The sequence below is a fragment of the Hydra viridissima genome, unplaced genomic scaffold, assembly GCF_058129835.1.
Source record: "Hydra viridissima isolate aposymbiotic clone 2 unplaced genomic scaffold, HvirCarnegie_v1 scaffold_5, whole genome shotgun sequence".
NCBI classification, from domain to species: domain Eukaryota; kingdom Metazoa; phylum Cnidaria; class Hydrozoa; order Anthoathecata; family Hydridae; genus Hydra; species Hydra viridissima.
Window position 1 is genome coordinate 9,813,993 of NW_028324304.1, and position 18,907 is coordinate 9,832,899.

At 29.5% G+C, this 18,907-nt stretch overlaps 1 protein-coding gene and 1 pseudogene across 2 annotated transcripts; one reads left to right on the plus strand and one right to left on the minus strand.

Annotated features, from left to right (window-relative positions):
* Positions 1–434: 434 nt before the first annotated feature.
* Positions 435–18,497, minus strand: LOC145188785 (uncharacterized). 2 transcript variants are annotated; one of them, XM_090088530.1, is made up of 16 exons: positions 17,460–18,497; positions 17,140–17,244; positions 16,811–16,921; positions 16,601–16,711; positions 16,365–16,490; positions 15,619–15,717; positions 5,049–5,165; positions 2,867–2,977; positions 2,534–2,647; positions 2,099–2,209; positions 1,907–2,017; positions 1,709–1,819; positions 1,462–1,590; positions 1,215–1,328; positions 1,031–1,086; positions 435–853 (listed from the first exon to the last, which is right to left on the minus strand). In XM_090088530.1, exons 1-15 carry the CDS (start codon positions 18,316–18,318, stop codon positions 1,064–1,066), a joined length of 2,352 nt encoding a protein of 783 aa, XP_089944656.1. In that variant the 5' UTR covers positions 18,319–18,497; the 3' UTR covers positions 435–853; positions 1,031–1,063. The 2 variants fall into 2 exon arrangements, with proteins under 2 accessions (XP_089944656.1, XP_089944655.1); XM_090088529.1 differs by lacking the exon at positions 1,031–1,086.
* On the plus strand, positions 6,954–10,639 carry LOC149888543 (uncharacterized; annotated as a pseudogene).
* Positions 18,498–18,907: the final 410 nt, after the last annotated feature.

Here is an 18,907-nt window from a genome sequence, read left to right on the forward strand (position 1 = left end):
TTTTTTATGCAATCTTTCACACATTTTATTGTTTATTTATTGAAGGAGTGGCATCTTGTTAATCTATATATCGGACCAATACTGTTTTAAATAAATTCAAAGACTTGTAATATGCACTTTTTCATATACTTTTCAGGTAAAGGATTGTGTTTTAACATTAATGAAATCTGAGTTAAATTTTATATCTTTTTGCAATACTTTTTTGATGTCAACCTGTAATTTTTTCGTTTTCTGGATATTTACATTAATTTTCCTATGTGTCTGGGAGTAGAAGGCAAATGTAAGATGACGGCTTCCAAATTGACTTAGCTACATGTAAATAAATTTCTGACGATATTTTTTGAAAATTATGACTCCAGCTTTAAAATTAAGAGTTATTGCTAAAAACTTTCTGGTTCACTGTGATTAGTCCAAAATTTACGTAACACACATAATTTATTAACTCGCTCAACTGAAACTTATTTAACTTCACAAAACAAAATGTATAATTTAAAAAACTAACAAAAAAAACAAAAAACAAATTCGTATTTACATTTGAAACAATTGATTATAAATCGATTTAGAAACTCGATTGTAGGAAAACAGTTCTTCCCAAATCGAACATTTGAGTTGAACTTCATAACTCTCTTCTGTTGAACTCTGTAGATCGGTTGCTCCGGTTGAGTTTGTGAAAGCGAAAAAGTCGAGTTGAAGTCTATTGATGCATTTTTACATATACCGCCTAACATTAATGACAAAGAACTCACATCTTTCGCCAGTAGCCACATTTATATGTGACCATGGTGATAATGCCATGGAGATGCAAATGGTGAGCGATGCTCTTCCCATTGCTCCACCTCATGATGATGTAATTCTAAATTTAAAATCAAAAATCTTTGAAAAAAGCATTTAAAATGTTTTAAAGTATGCTAAGTTATTGGTTGATGTATAATAAGGAAGAAACGTAAGGGAAAGGTTAAGAACGTGTATTTGTAGAACAGCTTAATTTAAGCAAATCGCTCAATTTCTAAAGCAAATAAGGTGAACTTACCTCACTAAAACAACTTGAGTGCATGTATATGTATTATGGTGGTCTGTAATGGAATTCTGCAAATTGCATACAAAGCAAATTATTTTCTAATAAGTTTGTAGATAAATAAAGATACTTTTAACTTAAAATTTTCTTCCAAAATCTTAAGTTAAAAAAGGAATCTATTAAAAGAAGAAGTCTATACCTGGGCAACCAGCACCATTTGCTCCATTAGCTGCATTTTCTCCATCAGGACAACAACCAAATCTTGTGTTGCGACAATTTGGAAGATTTTCTATATGATCTTCATAATGATGCGCTAAAGATAAAATTTTTTTTTTATAAAATAAATTTTATCTTTCTGCATCATCATATTTTATTAAAAAAAAAGGTAAAGATCCTAATGTGCATTAATGTGTGCTTAACATTTTCATTTATGTGCACATTTATACCTGAAGAAGATTCAACTTCACATGTAAGACCTGTAAAACTACTCGGGCAGTGACATTCATACTGGAGACTGGCATGTGAAACACATACACCTCCATGTAAACATGGATTTGGGTGGCACCGATCTTCTTCTATAAGCAAAAAGAAAAATGCTGTAGCATAAGAAATTAACAAACAAAAGAAATCTATTGCAATAAAAACTTTACTTTAAATAAAAAATCTCACAAAAAAAAGCTATCACAAACTTACCTTCACAACTGAGTCCTGACCATCCTAAAGTACAATGACATCGAAATTCTTCACCTTCAGGTATGCAAAGAGCATCATGATGACATGGATTTGGATGACAAGGATCACGCTCTAAAGTGGTAAAACAATATTTTTACATAAAATGAAAAATACAATATAACTATACTTTAACAATAATTAAAAAGTAATAAATCTAACCAGTGCAGTGTACTCCTCTATAAGCACTTGGACATTGACATGTGTATGAATCAGCATTTTCAAAACATATTCCTCCATTTAAACATGGGTTAGGGAAGCAATGATCTTGCTCTAAAAGCAAAATTAAATTTTGGAATGAAAAGAAAAAATATATATAGTACTTAATATTTGTAACTGTAAAATAAATCTCACCTTCACAAAGAATTCCTTTATAACCTTGACGACATTCACAGCGAAGATCATCTCCATCTGAAGAACAAGATCCACCATTTCTACATGGGTGGCGATGGCATTTGTCTAGATCTAATGTAAATATATCACATTATATATTACATACATACATACATACATACATACATACATACATACATACATACATACATACATACATACATACATACATACGTACATACGTACGTACATACATACATACATACATACATACATACATACATACATACATACATACATACATACATACATACATACATAAATACATACATACATAAATACATACGTACATACGTATATACATACATATATATTATATATATATATATATTAGATTTGTATATTTATACAAATCTGTTAGCTTAAAATTAACAGACTTTGGGATATAGGTGATACCTTCACAGTTTTGTCCTTTATATCCCAGTTTACATAAACATTTATATTTTTGATATTCCACAATACATGTCGCTTCATTTAAACAAGGATTAGTATCACACGGTGAAAGTTCTTCTAAAGAAGTAGATTTTTAGTTGGAAAAAAGTCAAAGAAACTTTTATGAGTTCTTTTTTCTAAAGAAAGTTTTTTACTTTTGTAATATTATTTCCTGTTTTCGACTTAAATAACTTCTTTTGACATCTTTCTTTTAGAAAAATAACAAAAAAAAAAAAAATAAATAAATAAATAAATCTGATAGATGAAAAAAATAAATAAATAAATCTGATAGATGACCTTCACAGTGAGTTCCCTTGAAACCATGAGTACATTCACATTTATACCCTTCCTCTTGATCAAAACAAATACCATAATTTAAACATGGATTTGGTTCACAACGACTTTCCTCTGTAAGCAATTAATGTATAAATTAAAAAGTTATTAAATTTATGAATAGAACTAATACTTAACAAAACCACGATACAGTATTTTTTTAAAAATATCTTAACATTCTGTATTTTGTTTTAAATAGCTAATCTCAAAAAAACTAACAAATAATTGCTACAAAATTTCAAAACTACAAAACAAATAATTGCTACAAAATTTCAAAACTACAAAACAAATAATTGCTACAAAATTTCAAAACTCTAACTCTAAACTGTATACTTTATGGTATAAGAAACGATTGCTTGCAATTTATAATGAAATTTAGAAAATTTGATCTTTAAAGTCTAGCTAAGATGTGATCAAACTTTTGTTAAGATGTGATCATACTTTAGTTAAGATGTGATCATATTTTAAGTACCTTTTTAGTAATTAATCCAAATATATATACCAAAAAATTAACAATTAATCTTTGGGCATCACTTTAAACATATCAAACACCTACAAATGACACATTTCTTGAGTTTCTAAACCTAAACTAGATCCTGAAATCAATCTTATCTAGCCAACTTTAACTGTCATTTTAAACAAATTTGAATTTAATCGTGAAGAAGAATAAAGCCATATTGAGTTTTAAACTTAGGAATTCTTAAGGAGTTTTTTATTGGTAAAATCATTAAAGAATTATCATATCATGAAATTACTAGTAAGTTTGTTAGTAACAGACTCTGTAGCAATCAGTTCCAAATAACAACTCAATTGTTTAAAATGATAGATATAGAAGTTTGTACTTTTATTTGTTATTATTTGTCATTAATAGAAAAACTAGCATTGATGATCAATTCAAAAAACTGAGGAAGTGTGTCATTTGCTATTGCTTGGTTCATTTAAAGTGATGCACAATGTTTAAAACTAAAATGTACTCATCAAATGGTGAAACACTTGCTTCTTATCAAAGAGTCATCAGCAATCTTTTAAGTGATATATGTAAATATTTTCATTTTACCAAGTCTAATATAAACTTAAAATAACTTTTACTTTTGAATATTTACTTATTGCTTATTGCTAGCAACAAATGTATCAAGCAATTATGAACATATCTTAAACAATACCAAACTTTAAAATATTGCTGAATGAGTTTTTTTTTTGCTTCACTAAGAAACATTTTAAACTTTCTAATTACTCATCATCAGAGTCTTTTATAATACATTCAACCAACTATTATTCAAGTTAATTATGTTTATAACACATATTCAATCAAAAATTAATATTTATTTAATTCTTGAATATAAAGCAATGATTTTTAGTAAAAAAAAAAAAAAAAAAAAAAAAAATCTCCCAGCATATGATTTCAGCTACAAGAAGTTCCAAAACTTTGCCATTTAAATTATTATTTTACAAAATAAAGCACAAACACTTTCAAACATTATTCCATGTATAAGGTTAAGTGCCATCTGTAGCAGCAAACAGCAACTAAGACAATAGGCTCCAAAATGCTGCAAAAAATTAATTGCTACTTTGCCATACATCTCTACCTAGAGATCAATGTCTTTAATTCCTATCTTCAACAGCATCTTTATTTCACAAGAATATATGTTACTTCATTTTGTTAAGCTAGATATAGTGAATTTTAGTGAAAGCAGGGAAACCTTAGTTGTTCAAGGTGATGTATCAAGGTCATCATCACTTTGATTGTTGACTTTAATTGTTGTTGTTGTTGACTTTAACTAAATTCAATGAAGAAATTCCTGGCACAAATCCTAGATTCCTACTTTCTATTTTAAGTTATTTTTATCAAGCATTTCCATTCATCTTTCTAATTCCAATTTAATCTATTTTCTATTTCTCTGAGAAAATCATTGCAATATTCATTTCCCATCTTTTTTTTGTTATGTAGACACATGCCAAGTTGAAAGATGTATTCATGAAATCTTCAAAAGAAACATCAAAAAACAGCACCTTAGAAATAGTAGGTTTTAGTCTACAACTGAATTTGTTAATTTTAACTTTACATTTGTAAATTAAAAAATACAAAATGATTAAGAATAGCCTGCTAACTTTAAATTATGCACATTTCTTACAAGAATTGTTATACCTTCACAATTGCTTCCACGAAATCCATGTCTGCATATGCATTTATAAGAAGTTAAACCTTTAGTTAGGCAAGTCCCACCATTTAAACAAGGTGAAACAGAGCATGGAGAAGGTGATGCTAAATAGAAAAAAATTGAGTTTTACGTATGGGAGAATTACACACGCAAAAATATTAGCCCGTATTTCGACCCGCTTCAAAATTTTTTGTAAAGTTTTGTTTAATGTAGGTATGTGTGCAAAATTTTTAAACTATTCAGCTATTTAATTATTTTACATCATTGTAAAGAGCTTTAAATCAGTATAACGATGGTGAAAATTTCATAAAAAACTAATGATCCTACTAAAAGTTATGCCCACTTAAGTGACAAAAATTCATTATAAGGAATGCTTAAGAAAACTGCAACCAACTTAAAAAATTAGCGTTCGGCTTACGGTGGTTTTATAATAGAACTTCATTGTTTAGTTTTTAGCGCATTACTTTGCCTCGGTTATATTTTTATTCAACTAATAACAGAATATGGTTTTTTTTTTGTGTTTTTGTGTGTAAATCATGTTTTGAATACTTTTAAAAAATCACCAATATTTTAAATAAAGTTTCATTTTTCTATAAAAACAATTTTTTAATGAATAAAAAAGTCAAATATACAAAAGGTTCATAAACTTAATTTCCCCCCCCCCCCCAACCTCTCCAACAGAAGAATATTTGGTACCTTTACTGCGTGCAAAAATAGAATATGAGCGTGTCATTATTTTTTAATAAAATGTGGCAGGTACATAGAAAATAGATATATTCACTTCCAGAACAGGAATGAAGTTTTCAATAGCAATGAAATCACTAAAAAAGTTAGTAACTGCAAAAAAAAAACAGATTGCAATAAACTTAAAACACTCTACTTTTAAAATATTATCTAAGTCAATATAAAATTCTAAAAAAAAGACGAGAAAAATCCATCCATACGGCACCTACATCGAGCACGCGGTGAAAAAAATGGTCACAGATTTTAACTTTAAAATCGGTGCCGTAAATCGCAGATACGCACATACCTATTTAATGTGAAAAAATTTTAATTTACCTCGTAAGAGAGAGTTTTCCCTTTGTGAAGTTTTTTTCAAACTGTAAGTCTCCCTTTATTGAAATTATTTACTTTAAATGTGTAAGTCTCCCTCTTAGAAAAAATAGTTCTTGTAAGATAAAGTTTTTTTTATGTGAAGTTCTTTTTAATGTGTATGTCTTCCCTTATTTTAATAAGGGAAGACATACACATTAAGTTATAAATTTAATAATAAAACATTAATAATAAATTCCCTTTTTTTATTCCAAAGGATATCTTCTATTTCTGAAGTTTTTTTTTGAGTGCGCAAGTCTCCCCTTAATGAAATTGTTTTTTGTGAAAGTAAATCTTCTCCTTCGTGGACTAAGAGGAAGTCTTTCCATTGTGATTTTTTGAAAAATATCTAATTCTTCTAAAGCTTTTTTTTTTGTAAAATTTTTAAAAATTTTTAACTCTATCTCTCAATAAAATTATTTTCTGTTAGGGAAAGTCTTCCATTTGTGTAGTTTTTACAATGTGTAAGTCTCCCCTATTGTGTTTTTAAGTGCAAATCTTTACTTTGTATATTAAAAGGATGCATCAGTTTTGTGAGTTATGTTTTTTTGAATTAGTAATTAACTTCTTGATGAGTTTTTTCAAAAGAGTAAGTTTCTCAGTTAGGCATTTAATTTAAATGAGTTAGTCTCCCCTTAAGTATATTTACGTAAGTCTTCCTCAGCTTTTGTATCTTATTTAATAATAATTCATACACTTTATAGATTTTTCACTAATTCTCTAAATTAGTGAAAATATCTTAATATTTTGCTTCACTGTTTGCTTCTAAAATGTTTGATAATATTAATAATCTAAATTTACATTTGTTTGTCATACAGCATCTTTATTCAATCCCCTAACTAGTTTATCTGATGTTCAATCAAGCATGAGAAAAACATCTAGGTGATGTATTTGTTAAATAATAGTATCTTAAGTATAATTATTTTGAATTTACTTTAATGAAATGTTTTTTTAGTTTTACTTGTTCCGCTTGTATGAGATCATTTACAAGAAAAGATAGTATGAAAAGGCATATATTGCTTATGCATAAGACCATATTTTCTAATGAGCAGTGCAGAGATAAAAGAACTCCTTGTTTTTATCAAAACTGCAACCAGGTGTTTTTTCAAAAAATCAAGTTGATAAAACACATAGAGGAATATTACAAAGGTGTATTTTCCACAGAAACCTGTGAATTTTCCTCACAATCAGAATTCTTAGCATGGAAAGAAAAAGAAGAGGCTAATAATTATGTATTTTTCAGTAAACAAACTGGAAGTAAAGATAGCAGCAAAGAAACAAAAACAAGTTATTTCATTTGTTAAATTGATGGTCATTCAAAGCCACACCGCTCTCAAACAGAACCAGCAAGAAAAACAAATAGAAGATATTTCAGAGGTAGTGTTAAATCTGATGCTTTCTGCCCTGCTAGGATGATTGTTAACATAAAAAAAAATGGAACCACAAATGTGCATTACATAAAAACTCACAATCATACTATTGCTATTACTAATACTATGTATCATCATCTCTGCTAAGCTATCTATTGGTGTACCTATAAATCAGGTCTATCATGATCTAAGGGAGAGTTTCAGAGACAGAGAAAATAGAGTTAATGGAGAAAATGTTATTCTCACTAAATCCAATCTTCTTATAAAAAAGAACATTTCTGATATTAACAGTTATAAAAAAGGGATATCGGCTTCACCCTGATGATAGTACTTCAACTTATTTACTAGTTCAAAAATTAATGCGTGAATAGTTTAATAGCATTCTTGTTTATAAACCACAAGGGCAAGAAACTATTATTGGGCCTAAAGTGTATGATGATATTGATCTTAACAAGATTTCTTTTGTTATTGCAATACAAACAAAGCAGCAGCTGGAAATGTTTAAAAAACATGGGTCACAAATTGTTTGTAATGATTCAACACATTGCACTAATCAGTATGTATTTCCATTGGTAACTTTGCTAGTTTGTGAAGATTTTAAGAGGGGCTATCCAGTAGCTTTTTTTTATTTCCAATTATTCTGATGAACAAACTATAAGACCATTTTTTGAGGAAATAAAGAAGAGATGTACCATTCCAGTACAAGTTAACGCAGTTATGACAGACGATGATTGTTCAAACTAGAATGCTTTTTCTAAAGTATTTGGAGAAACTCGTCACTTGTTATGCCAATGGCATGTAAACAAACCTGGCATGGCAAAATTTCTTTAGTTGGTTCTCAATATTTACAAGAAATTTACCAGATCCTAGAGACACTTATTGATGAGAAAGATCCTAAAGTTTTTACATCAATTATGAATGGCTTTGTCAAAACATGAAAGTATATGTCCTAATTTTGTAAATTGCTTTGTAACATACTATGCTACTCGACATGAAAAATGGGCTTCTTGTTCTCGTGACTTTCCACATGTGGATACTGACACTAATATGTTGCTTGAATCATTTCATAACAAGTTGAAAACAGTTTATATGGATAGACGACCCAATAAAAGGTTAGATGATCTGATCAAGTTACTTTTAAAAATTGAGGAAGATGATTATTGGAGACACAAAAGAGACAATATTTATCTAGGAACTATATCTCTCCCCAAAATATTTAAAAAACGTCATGAAAAAGAAATGCTGGTTTCAGACAACTGTGTTCTTAAATCTTCAAGTCAATACACTGTGAAAAGTCAATCAAAAGACTTAACATATAAAGTTGACATTTTGCAAGATACTTGTAGAGATCCTTTATGTTCACACTTATGTATAAATCCAGTCTGTGTTTGTTTGTGTGCGCATTTATATAAGTGTAGTTGCAATGACAAGGTTAACCCTTGTAAGCATATTCAAAAACTGCAATCATTCTTTATGAGAACTAAAAAAACTACTTAAAAGAATTTTCAGTTGTATCAGAGGATGGTCAGATGATGAAAAAGCCACAAACATTTAATAATGAGACTGAGAGGTTTAAAAAAAATGTTGATGAGTTATGTATATTAGTAACTAATCCCTTGGTAGTAACTCTTCAACTTCCATCAATAAACAGACAATTGGAAGACATGATTAGACAAGTTAAAGCCATTAAAGGCATAAACTCAATAGATGTACCTATTAAGGCAACTTTGCAAAGTAAAGTTTTGAACTTTGCACCAAATAAGAAGCTAGATAGTCAATGACAGCCTAATAAGTTCAGAAAAACAAGAAAAGATAAAAGGAAGAAAAACATAAAACCATACCAATATCCTGAACAATATCAAAAAGAGGAGATAATTTTAAAAATGTGTCAGAAAGATATTGATTTAATACAAAATAAAGAAATTGCAACAATATGTGATGACATCAAAGCTAGTGACTTTACCAGTACTCTTATTAGGTTAGTGCTCCTGCAGTAAGCATTTTTGTTACCATATTTTTTCTAGTGTGTCAGTCGAGAACCAACCCACTTTTTGAGGTCACTTTTTATGTTTTTGAGTTCTTTGAATTTATTGTTTATTTTATTTGTTTCTTATTCTCTTAACTAATATATATATATATATATATATATATATATATATATATATATATATATATATATATATATATATATATATATATATATATATATATATATATTTGAAGAATATATGTTGAAATAAGATTAAAATATGAATATTGATTGATACAATGCTAATTAGATTCATTAATTTGTTTTATCAACTGATTCATAAAAATACTAAAAAAATTTTTTAGACATGGTCCTCACGAACTTTCTTTTATTTCTCTATTGACTCTCGAAAACAACATTTCTTCAGACTTATTGCAAAAATTGTAAAAGACTAAATGTCATTTTCAGAAAGGCTGGCTTCAAGATGAAGTTATTGGAAGCTTCCTGCATTGTTTAGAAAAATGGTTTCCTTTTATAAAATACTGTAGGCCAACAGAAGCATTAGCATTAAGCCATTTGCAAAGTCTAAAACTTTTATGGAAAGATGTTGACATGGGAAATATAGATCAAGTCTTTATTCCCTTTAATCCAACTAATTCTCATTGGATTTTAATACATCTAAAAGTAAAATCAGAAAAAATAACTATTCTTGATCCACTATATTCAAATACTTTATCAAATAATTTTTCACATGCAAAGTCAATTGCTGTTGCCAAAGATATTTTCCAATGTAAATTCAGCATATTAAACACAAATGTTGTTTTTACACAAAGTCATTGTTTAGAAAAAGATAGTTTTAACTGTGGTGTTTATGTATGCTACTATGCATTACAGTTGTGTGAAGGTAAAGTTTTTAATTATGTTAGTAACATATCCAGCAGTTATTTTGGTACACTGGTTTTAGTGGTAAATGTAGGTGTTGATTCCCTATCTCTGGGATTTTTTTCTTGGCTGGAATTCATGGATCCGTAAATCACAAGCTTGAATTTATAATGGTTAATGGTTTAAGTAGGTTAATTTATTTTTAATTTTGTAAAGGTTTACAAAGTCAGTCAGCATCAGGTTAGCACAAATTTATTGACATACGATTTTCACCAAAACAACATAGAAATAAAAATGGTTAAATATTGTTGACATACATACATACATACATACATACATACATACATACATACATACATACATACATACATACATACATACATACATACATACATACATACATACATACATACATACATACATACATACATACATACATTCATACATTCATGCATACATGTATGCATACATACATTCATGCATACATGTATGCATACATACATACATGCATACATGCATACTTGGTAAAAGAAGTACCTATGTCACTTCTTGTGCCTATGTCACAAAAAGTTACGTAGGCACTTCTTTTATCAAGACACAGACATTTTGTAAAAGCTGTTTATAAACACAACAAAGTTAAATGATTTTTAGGAAAAAGTCTTAATGATTCATTTAATGAGGTGCAATTTGGTAAGTTCATTTACGACACTTTATGTGGTGGGTGTTTAAAGAACCTTTTGAAAATTTGTATGATATTTGCAGGGTAAGTGAATAATTCTTTGAATACAATGGAAATAAAAACTTTATTTATTTATTGGCAGTTATTCATTTTTTCCTTGAAACTGAAAATGTTATGGAGAGAGGAAAATTATGGCAGTTTCCTCCATCCAATCAAACTTTTTCTACCAAATTTCTTTCATCCCCTTAAATTTTGGAATATAATAGTGGATAGTGGAAACTTTCTATATTTGTTATCTAATCCTCTATAAATTCACTATCCATTACTTTTTCGAATTATATGTAAATTTAGGTTTATCCTTATTTTAAAATCTTTACATCTATGGTCTTAGAGGTATACAGTGTGTATATTACAAATATATTAATGCTGATATAGACTGTAGTATAATCTTAGCTCTCTATTATTATAGGTTTGCAAAAATTCCTTTGAAAAGAAAGATGGGGTGAAGTGTACAAAGTGTCCACAGTGGTACCATTGTGAATGTGTGAACTTATCTATAATGATGCAGATCTCATTGATAGTTTTCAATGCCAATGATAAAACAATTTAAAAACGGCTATTTTCATAGCCACAAATATTCCAAAAACATTAAATCACATAGATAACAATTTTGTCATATGGGGCAGGTGAGGCTCTTTAGCCCTGGTAAAGGCAGCTTTCGTAACTTACTATTTCTACTTTTAAGTTACTTAAGAGTTATATCAATTTAACATTTCTTTGATAATTATGACATATATATATATATATATATATATATATATATATATATATATATATATATATATATATATATATATATATATATATATATATATATATATATATTTATATATATATGTATAACTATTTTAGAAGAAATTACTATCGGGGTGAGAAGAAAAAAAAGCTACTCGCTTCACATGCATATGGCGTATTTTCGTTATGAGTCAGTCTCTTAAAACAATCCCTGCGCCGGTGCATTGATCATAAAGTATCTTATTCCAGTCCAGTCAAAACCTGCAAAACTTTAACTTATAAATGTAAAAATATCCGTCAAAAATATCTAAAGATTTACCTCCGCCTGTTGTTTACATTTATCACTTAAGTAAAAACATCACGAATTTTAGAATTATTGCGGGACACGGATGCGGGTTAATTTGTAAAAAAATAGGTGTAGTTAGCCAAATTCATGTCAGAGGCCTGGGTCTATTTGTAGGGAAAAAAATAAAAATGATAGCTTTGTTTAAACTTTTTTAGCGCATTTTAAAGCTGTTCTATTCGTGTTTTTTATCCAGAAAAAAAGTTTAAATTAATAGCTTAAGCTATCCTAGATTTCAAAATGGTGAGATGGACATGTGCTTCAGAAATTTTTAGTAAAATACCATAAGTAGATTTCACAATTAATATAAAAAAAACCGTTTAGTTTTGAAAATTCATTTCTTCACTTTTGAATCAATCTATACTTTTCGACATAATACGACTTTAAACTAAAGTCGCTATTTTTATTGAAAAAGATTTGAAATTTATATAAACAAAACTATCTATATACAAAAATAGACTTCACACGATTTTGTTGTTATTTAAAACGCTACCATTTTTTTTTTTTTCCCTACAAACCGCGTTATATGAATTTGGCTAATTCTCCCCTACACTCGATTCGAAAAAATTTAAAGTAACACCCCAAATTTGCATAAATATAAACAGCTTGGCAAAAAAATAAAAAGTATTTTGGTAATCCTGCAGTTAAGCGGCGTATAATAATCTATAATTTTCGCTTAATTAAACTATACGGTGGTGAAAATAAAAAAACAATTAATCTGAAAGTGACGTAAAAGAAAACTCAAAAATTCGAAATATGGAAAAATTCGAAATGAATCAAAAAAAAAAAGTGAAGAAAAGAAAAACCTTGTACAAAAGATAAGCAAAAGCAAGAATAATTGGGCGCTATTTTACTTTCGCACCACCCTACTTTTTTTGCAGATTAAGGGCCTGTTTATATGGAAAGCGGGCTGGCTAGACAAACGAGCCAGCACGTTTGCCGAGATCTCGACGTCGTCCTTATTGCAACTTAATTTTATTATGCGTTTATATGAATAAACGAACTAGCCCGGATCGCTATCCGGGCCAGCTCGTTTATTCATATAAACGCAAAATAAAATTAAGTTAAAATATTGATATATACGGCAAACGAGCCTTAGGGCCTATTTATATGGAAAGCGGGCTGGCTCGGCAAACGAGCCAGCCCGCTTTCCATATAAACAGGCCCTAAGAGAGATCGTTGTTTAAAACGAAGAAAACGTGTAAGAAACAATACTTTTAAACCAACTTAACGTACTCTAAACTCAATCTGTAAAATTTTAAAACTCATAAGAAAACGCTTATATTCGCCATTTTTCCAACAATGACGATTCTAAAAAAACAACTTAAATTTTACAGTTATAAACCTGGTTTTTGTTTCTTGGTTGTTATATCGTAATTTCCGGTTTGATTAGCATTTGAATGAACCGTTCAAAATTAAAAAATTTAAACAGAGGTGAAAATCATGTTTATTTTCTAAATACATACACACACACACACACACACAATATATATATATATATATATATATATATATATATATATATATATATATATATATATATATATATATATATATATATATATATATATATATATATATATATATATATATTTGGTCTAGGAATTAATTCGTGCGGTTTTTAATTGAAAATTGAAGGTTTATTTCAAAAACTAAATGGATGAATACATTAATGAAAATAGTGTCCATCGCTAGTCACTACTTTTGCCCATCTTTCCGGCAATTTACGAATTCTGTGTCGAAAAAATGTTTCATCCTTAGAAGTGATTTTTCGATATTTTCTGAAGAAGTGAAGCGCCGTCCAATCAAACCGTTATTCATGCAATCGAACAAGTAGTAGTCAGAAGGAGCAATGTCCGGAGAATACGGCGGGTGGTGTAACACTTCCCATCCGACATTTTCCAAATAGTTTTTGACAGGTTTTGCGACATGTGGTCGAGCGTTATCATGCTGAAAAATGAGTTTATTATGTCTGTTACCCCAATCTGGTCGTTTTATGACCAGAGCTTGCTTCGAATGCATTAATTGTCGTCGATAACGTTCTCCATTAATAGTTTCACCAGGTGTCTTAAGCTCACGGTACACCACACCTTTCATATGCCACCATATACACAGCATAACCTTTGCACAGTGAATATTCTGTTTGGGTTGTGATGGACTTGGTTCACCTGGCTTTACCCAGGCCTTTTTTCGTTTAGGATTCTTGTAATAAATCCATTTCTCATCACCAGTAACGATTCGATGCAAAAATCCCTTTCTTTTCTGTCTTTCAAGCAGCAATTTACAAATGGTCTTTCTTCTTTCCACGTCTCTGTCTTTCAATTCATGTGAAACCCAATCAGACATTTTTTGAATCATACCCATGGCTTTGAGGTGTCTGGAAACTGTTGGTTGTTCAACTCCTAACGATTTTGCAAGGTCCTCTTGCGTTTGACAAGAATCCTGATCGAGCAATGCTGCCAATTCTGCATCTTCAAATTTTTTCGGCTGTCCTGGTCGCTCTTGGTCTTCCAAACAAAAATCACCACTTTTAAACCGTGCAAACCACTTCTGACACGTTCGCTCAGCTAGAGCATGGTCACCATAAACTTCAACCAAAATACGATGCCTTTCGGTAGCACTTTTCTTCATGTTAAAGTAATGAAGAAGAATCCCCCGCAAAAACACTTTATCAAGAACAAAAATCGACATTATCAGTTAAATTAAAAATAGTGTTGTTTACGCTTAAATCAAATGATTTATAATAAAAATGATGCGCGATAACAGTGATCTTCGCACGCATGCGTGGCTAAACGAAACGCTGAGACAAGCTAGTTTCGTAATCCCTTGTTAAACCGCACGAATTAGTTCCTAGACCAAATATATATAGATGCAGTGTTGGAAAGTATTTAAAATAGTAATATTTTAAATACTTAATTCAAATACTTTTAAAGTATTTTATTTTGTACTTTAAATACTTTTTCCACCAAGTATTTTGTATTTGAATTTTAAATATTTTAAAAGTATTTTTGATTTTCACTGATAATAAGTAAAAAAAATATTTTTGATTTTCACTGATAATAAGTAATTAGTGTGAAACAATCTGTAATTATACAATCTTACAATAAAGAACTTAAAATACTCTTGCATAGTTAATGATGTAATAAGTAAATATTAACAATATAATTGATAAAATAATTGAATATTTAAATAGAAACAAATATAAAGTATATTAAACAAAACGTATTTTAAAAAAACAAGCAAATAACAAGCAAACAAGTAAATAAAAAATTTGAAATTTATCTACATTGATTTTAATATTTATTTTAAGAACTTTTTAAGTCTCTACAAACAAGAGCGCTAAAAGCGAAAATTATAAATCATTTTACGCCGCTTAACTGCAGGATTACCCTTTACAAATTATAGTCAACTGCTAAGCTAAACTTACCTTCACAGAATTCTCCTGTGTATCCTCCTATGCAATTACAAATACCATCATGGCAGTTACCACCATTTTTGCATGGATTTAAGTGACATCTATCTTTAACTAAAGGAAGTGAAAATAGTTAATAAAATAACAGCTGATGTGTGTGTGTGTGTGTGTGTGTGTGTGTGTGTGTGTGTGTGTGTGTGTGTGTGTGTAAACAAAATTGCTATGTATTATGGCTATGTTTTTATGTATTACTATTTTGGGTATGGTTATGTGCTTATGTATACATAAGTACATAACCATACCCAAAATAGTAATACATTAAAACATAGCCATAGTACATACGCACATAGCCATAATAAGGCTATAATTCTTTTACAATCCCATGCAGCATATATCAATAAAAAATATTTAAAAGTGAGGATAAAAGCAATTTGTTTCATAGAGAAAAAAAAATCATTTTTCAACAGAATTAAATATTTGACTTTTAACTGTTGTTTTTTCACAACAGAGTGTAAATGCAACTTCAAAAATGTTAAATCATGGACATCACATGAAGTGATAATCATTCTACCACTTTAAGAAATTTATTATATGATTAAATGCATTATAAAAGAAATAACTACTTATTTAAATCAATAGTTAAAATAATAAAGACCCCGAAGCCAAACTAAGTTACCGAATTCCCTAACACTTTTTAAGCTAAATTAAGCTTTATAATCCTCAAAAAATTCAAGTTGTGTAAATTTTTTCGAATAACGCACCTTCACATCTTGATCCGCTAAATCCAGGGAAGCACATGCATTGCACAAGCCCTGAAAAGCCAATACCCAATGTGGCAGAGCACGTTCCCCCGTTTAAACATGGCGTTAGATGGCAGTGGTTTATTTCTAAATAAATTTTCATCAAACGATTTTTTTTCTCATATTTTTTTAAAATCAACTTATTATCAATTTCTCTATTTTCCCTTAGATCAATTTCTCTATTTTTCATTAGGCACCTGTGCATTCTTTTCCCATATATTCGGCTGGACACATGCATTCATAATCACCGACTAGTTCGTTGCAAGAACCACCATTTCGGCAAGGATTTGGCTGGCATCTGTTCATTTCTAAAAATATAGTGATAATAATGGTTTTCAAATTACGTTGCGAAAATTTTTTTTTTATATATATTTTATTTAACTTATAGTTTTTTTTAAAACTCAAACCTTGACAGTTGATGCCTTTAAATCCTTCTGCGCATGTGCAGACATACTGCCCGTTAGCTTCTGTGCAAACACCTCCGCTATGACACGGGTTCGGATGACATCTGTCTTCCTCTGAATAAATGAAACATTTATCAATTTCCGAGGGTTAATTTTCTATGGTGTCAACATTTAAAAACTAAAGTGACTTACTGTTTATAATAAAAATTGAATTCTATAAATGAAAATTCACTATTTATTTATATTTACTAATAAAATTTATTAAAAACTACTTTTAATAAACACATTAATTAATCGGTAAAAATAGTTTTCATGCACAACTCAGCCATTACCTTCGCAATCCGTTCCTTTGAAGCCGATAGGGCATATACATTCATATCCGTCTCTAACTTCATTACAAGTGGCGCCATTCATACACGGATCGCCCTCGCAATGACCTGATAAATAAAGTTCGGTTTTTTTTTATTTTTAATAGTAAAACCATTAAAAATAAAAAAATGTTCAAACTTAGTTTCAGATCAGTTTCGCCTCAGATTTAGCTACATTTTAGATCATTTTCGATTCAGATTTTTATTTTAGATCAGCTTCAAATCAGATTTAGTAAGTAGCTTATACCTTAAAAAAAATAGAAATACTTTGATTAGAACTTTACCCTCTTCTCTGCTATCTTCCATTTCAAATCCTTCGTCACCTTCTTGCATTATTTGTTGCGAAGGCAAAATAAAATGCCCGTTTCTATGACCAGGGCCTAGAAAAGATGCACCTCGGTATCGATGTAAGAACGTATTGTAAGGAACTACCATTGGTGGCCGTGGAATGTGTGTTGTAACTATAGTTTTCTGGGTCATTGGTGGAGCCTTCATGTATACATATCCATTTCTTACAACAAAACGAGGTCTTGATATAAATTGCCTTTTGGACTTTCGACGAGATAAGGGTATATTTCTACGTTTCATAACTTCCGTATCGTAATGAGTGTGAGGGACATTTACATCAGATGAGTTATTAAAATGAGATTTTTCTATGTGGTTTAACTCAGCTGACCCAGAGACTTCTTCAGACTCTGAGCTATGCGAGTCAGGTTCAACACTGTATACATCGGTTCCTGTTGACTCTGATATTCCGCTTCCCGAATCTTCTTGAATATTCTCTAACGAAATATTTTCATTTTCACCATTTGCTCCTGATCCTGATTCCTGTAACTCTAAATTACTATAGCCATCTTCATCTTTTAGGTCAGCAAGATCTGTGTTTTCTTTTTGGCTTCCTAGATTTTTAAACGAAACTAAACTTACATCTCTTTTATCAAGCATCGAATGACGCTTTTCGATTTTTAAGTCACGTTCATTTCTTTTAACAAAATTTAATTTTTCATGTTCTGTATTTTCAGAATTTTGCGGGTTATTAATCACATAACTATTATCTTCCATTTCTTGAGAAGATAATAAAAAGGTCAGGCTGCATAATAAGCCAAAAAAGGTAATGACACCGTTAATAAGCCGATTTTTCATTGTTATTTCAGGAAATTATTTTCATTAACAATAAAAATCAACATCGAGTCTCTTTAACTAAAAACACCAATTAATTTCTTGTTCGAGAATATAAACAATATTTTACGTATATTTTAATATTAGAGAAACTACATTGAGTATGAAATTTAACTTCAGGCGAGTTTTTCTCTTACACACCACGGTTATTGTTCATGATCGTGATCTAAGAAAATTAATACGCTTGGTTTGCTTTGTTCCTAACGTGCGATAACTGCGGCTGTCATTACAAATCACAATAAAGGTGGCAAGACTAAAAAGGAGTTTATCATTATTTTAAGAATAACATTATTTAAGTTAATTACTTAATTCCATTGAAGAATACTCTAATCTCAAATGGATAAATATTAAGGTAATTATCAAAGCCCTTGCGCTCCCTTTACAAGTTCCATTTATTGATGTAATTTAATGAAGATATTATTTTAAACGTAAAATAGAAGTTTTATTTTTTATGATAAAAATTTTAGAACTAAAAATTTTAGTTTCTCAAGAAAAAAATCATGAGCAAGCTGAAATAAGATCTAAGAGTGAGACGAATGTTTGGAGACAAATT

What these genes read in the sequence shown, in the direction of transcription:
- LOC145188785 (XM_090088529.1), bottom strand. Translation starts at nt 18,318, where the DNA reads ATGAAAAATCGGCTTATTAACGGTGTCATTACCTTTTTTGGCTTATTA. An exon ending in TAGCGGATCAAGATGTGAAG is followed by an intron (nt 15,718 to 16,364) that starts GTGCGTTATTCG and finishes CACTTCCTTTAG; the next exon opens with TTAAAGATAGATGTCACTTA. An exon ending in CAAGGGAACTCACTGTGAAG is followed by an intron (nt 2,648 to 2,866) that starts GTCATCTATCAG and finishes CTACTTCTTTAG; the next exon opens with AAGAACTTTCACCGTGTGAT.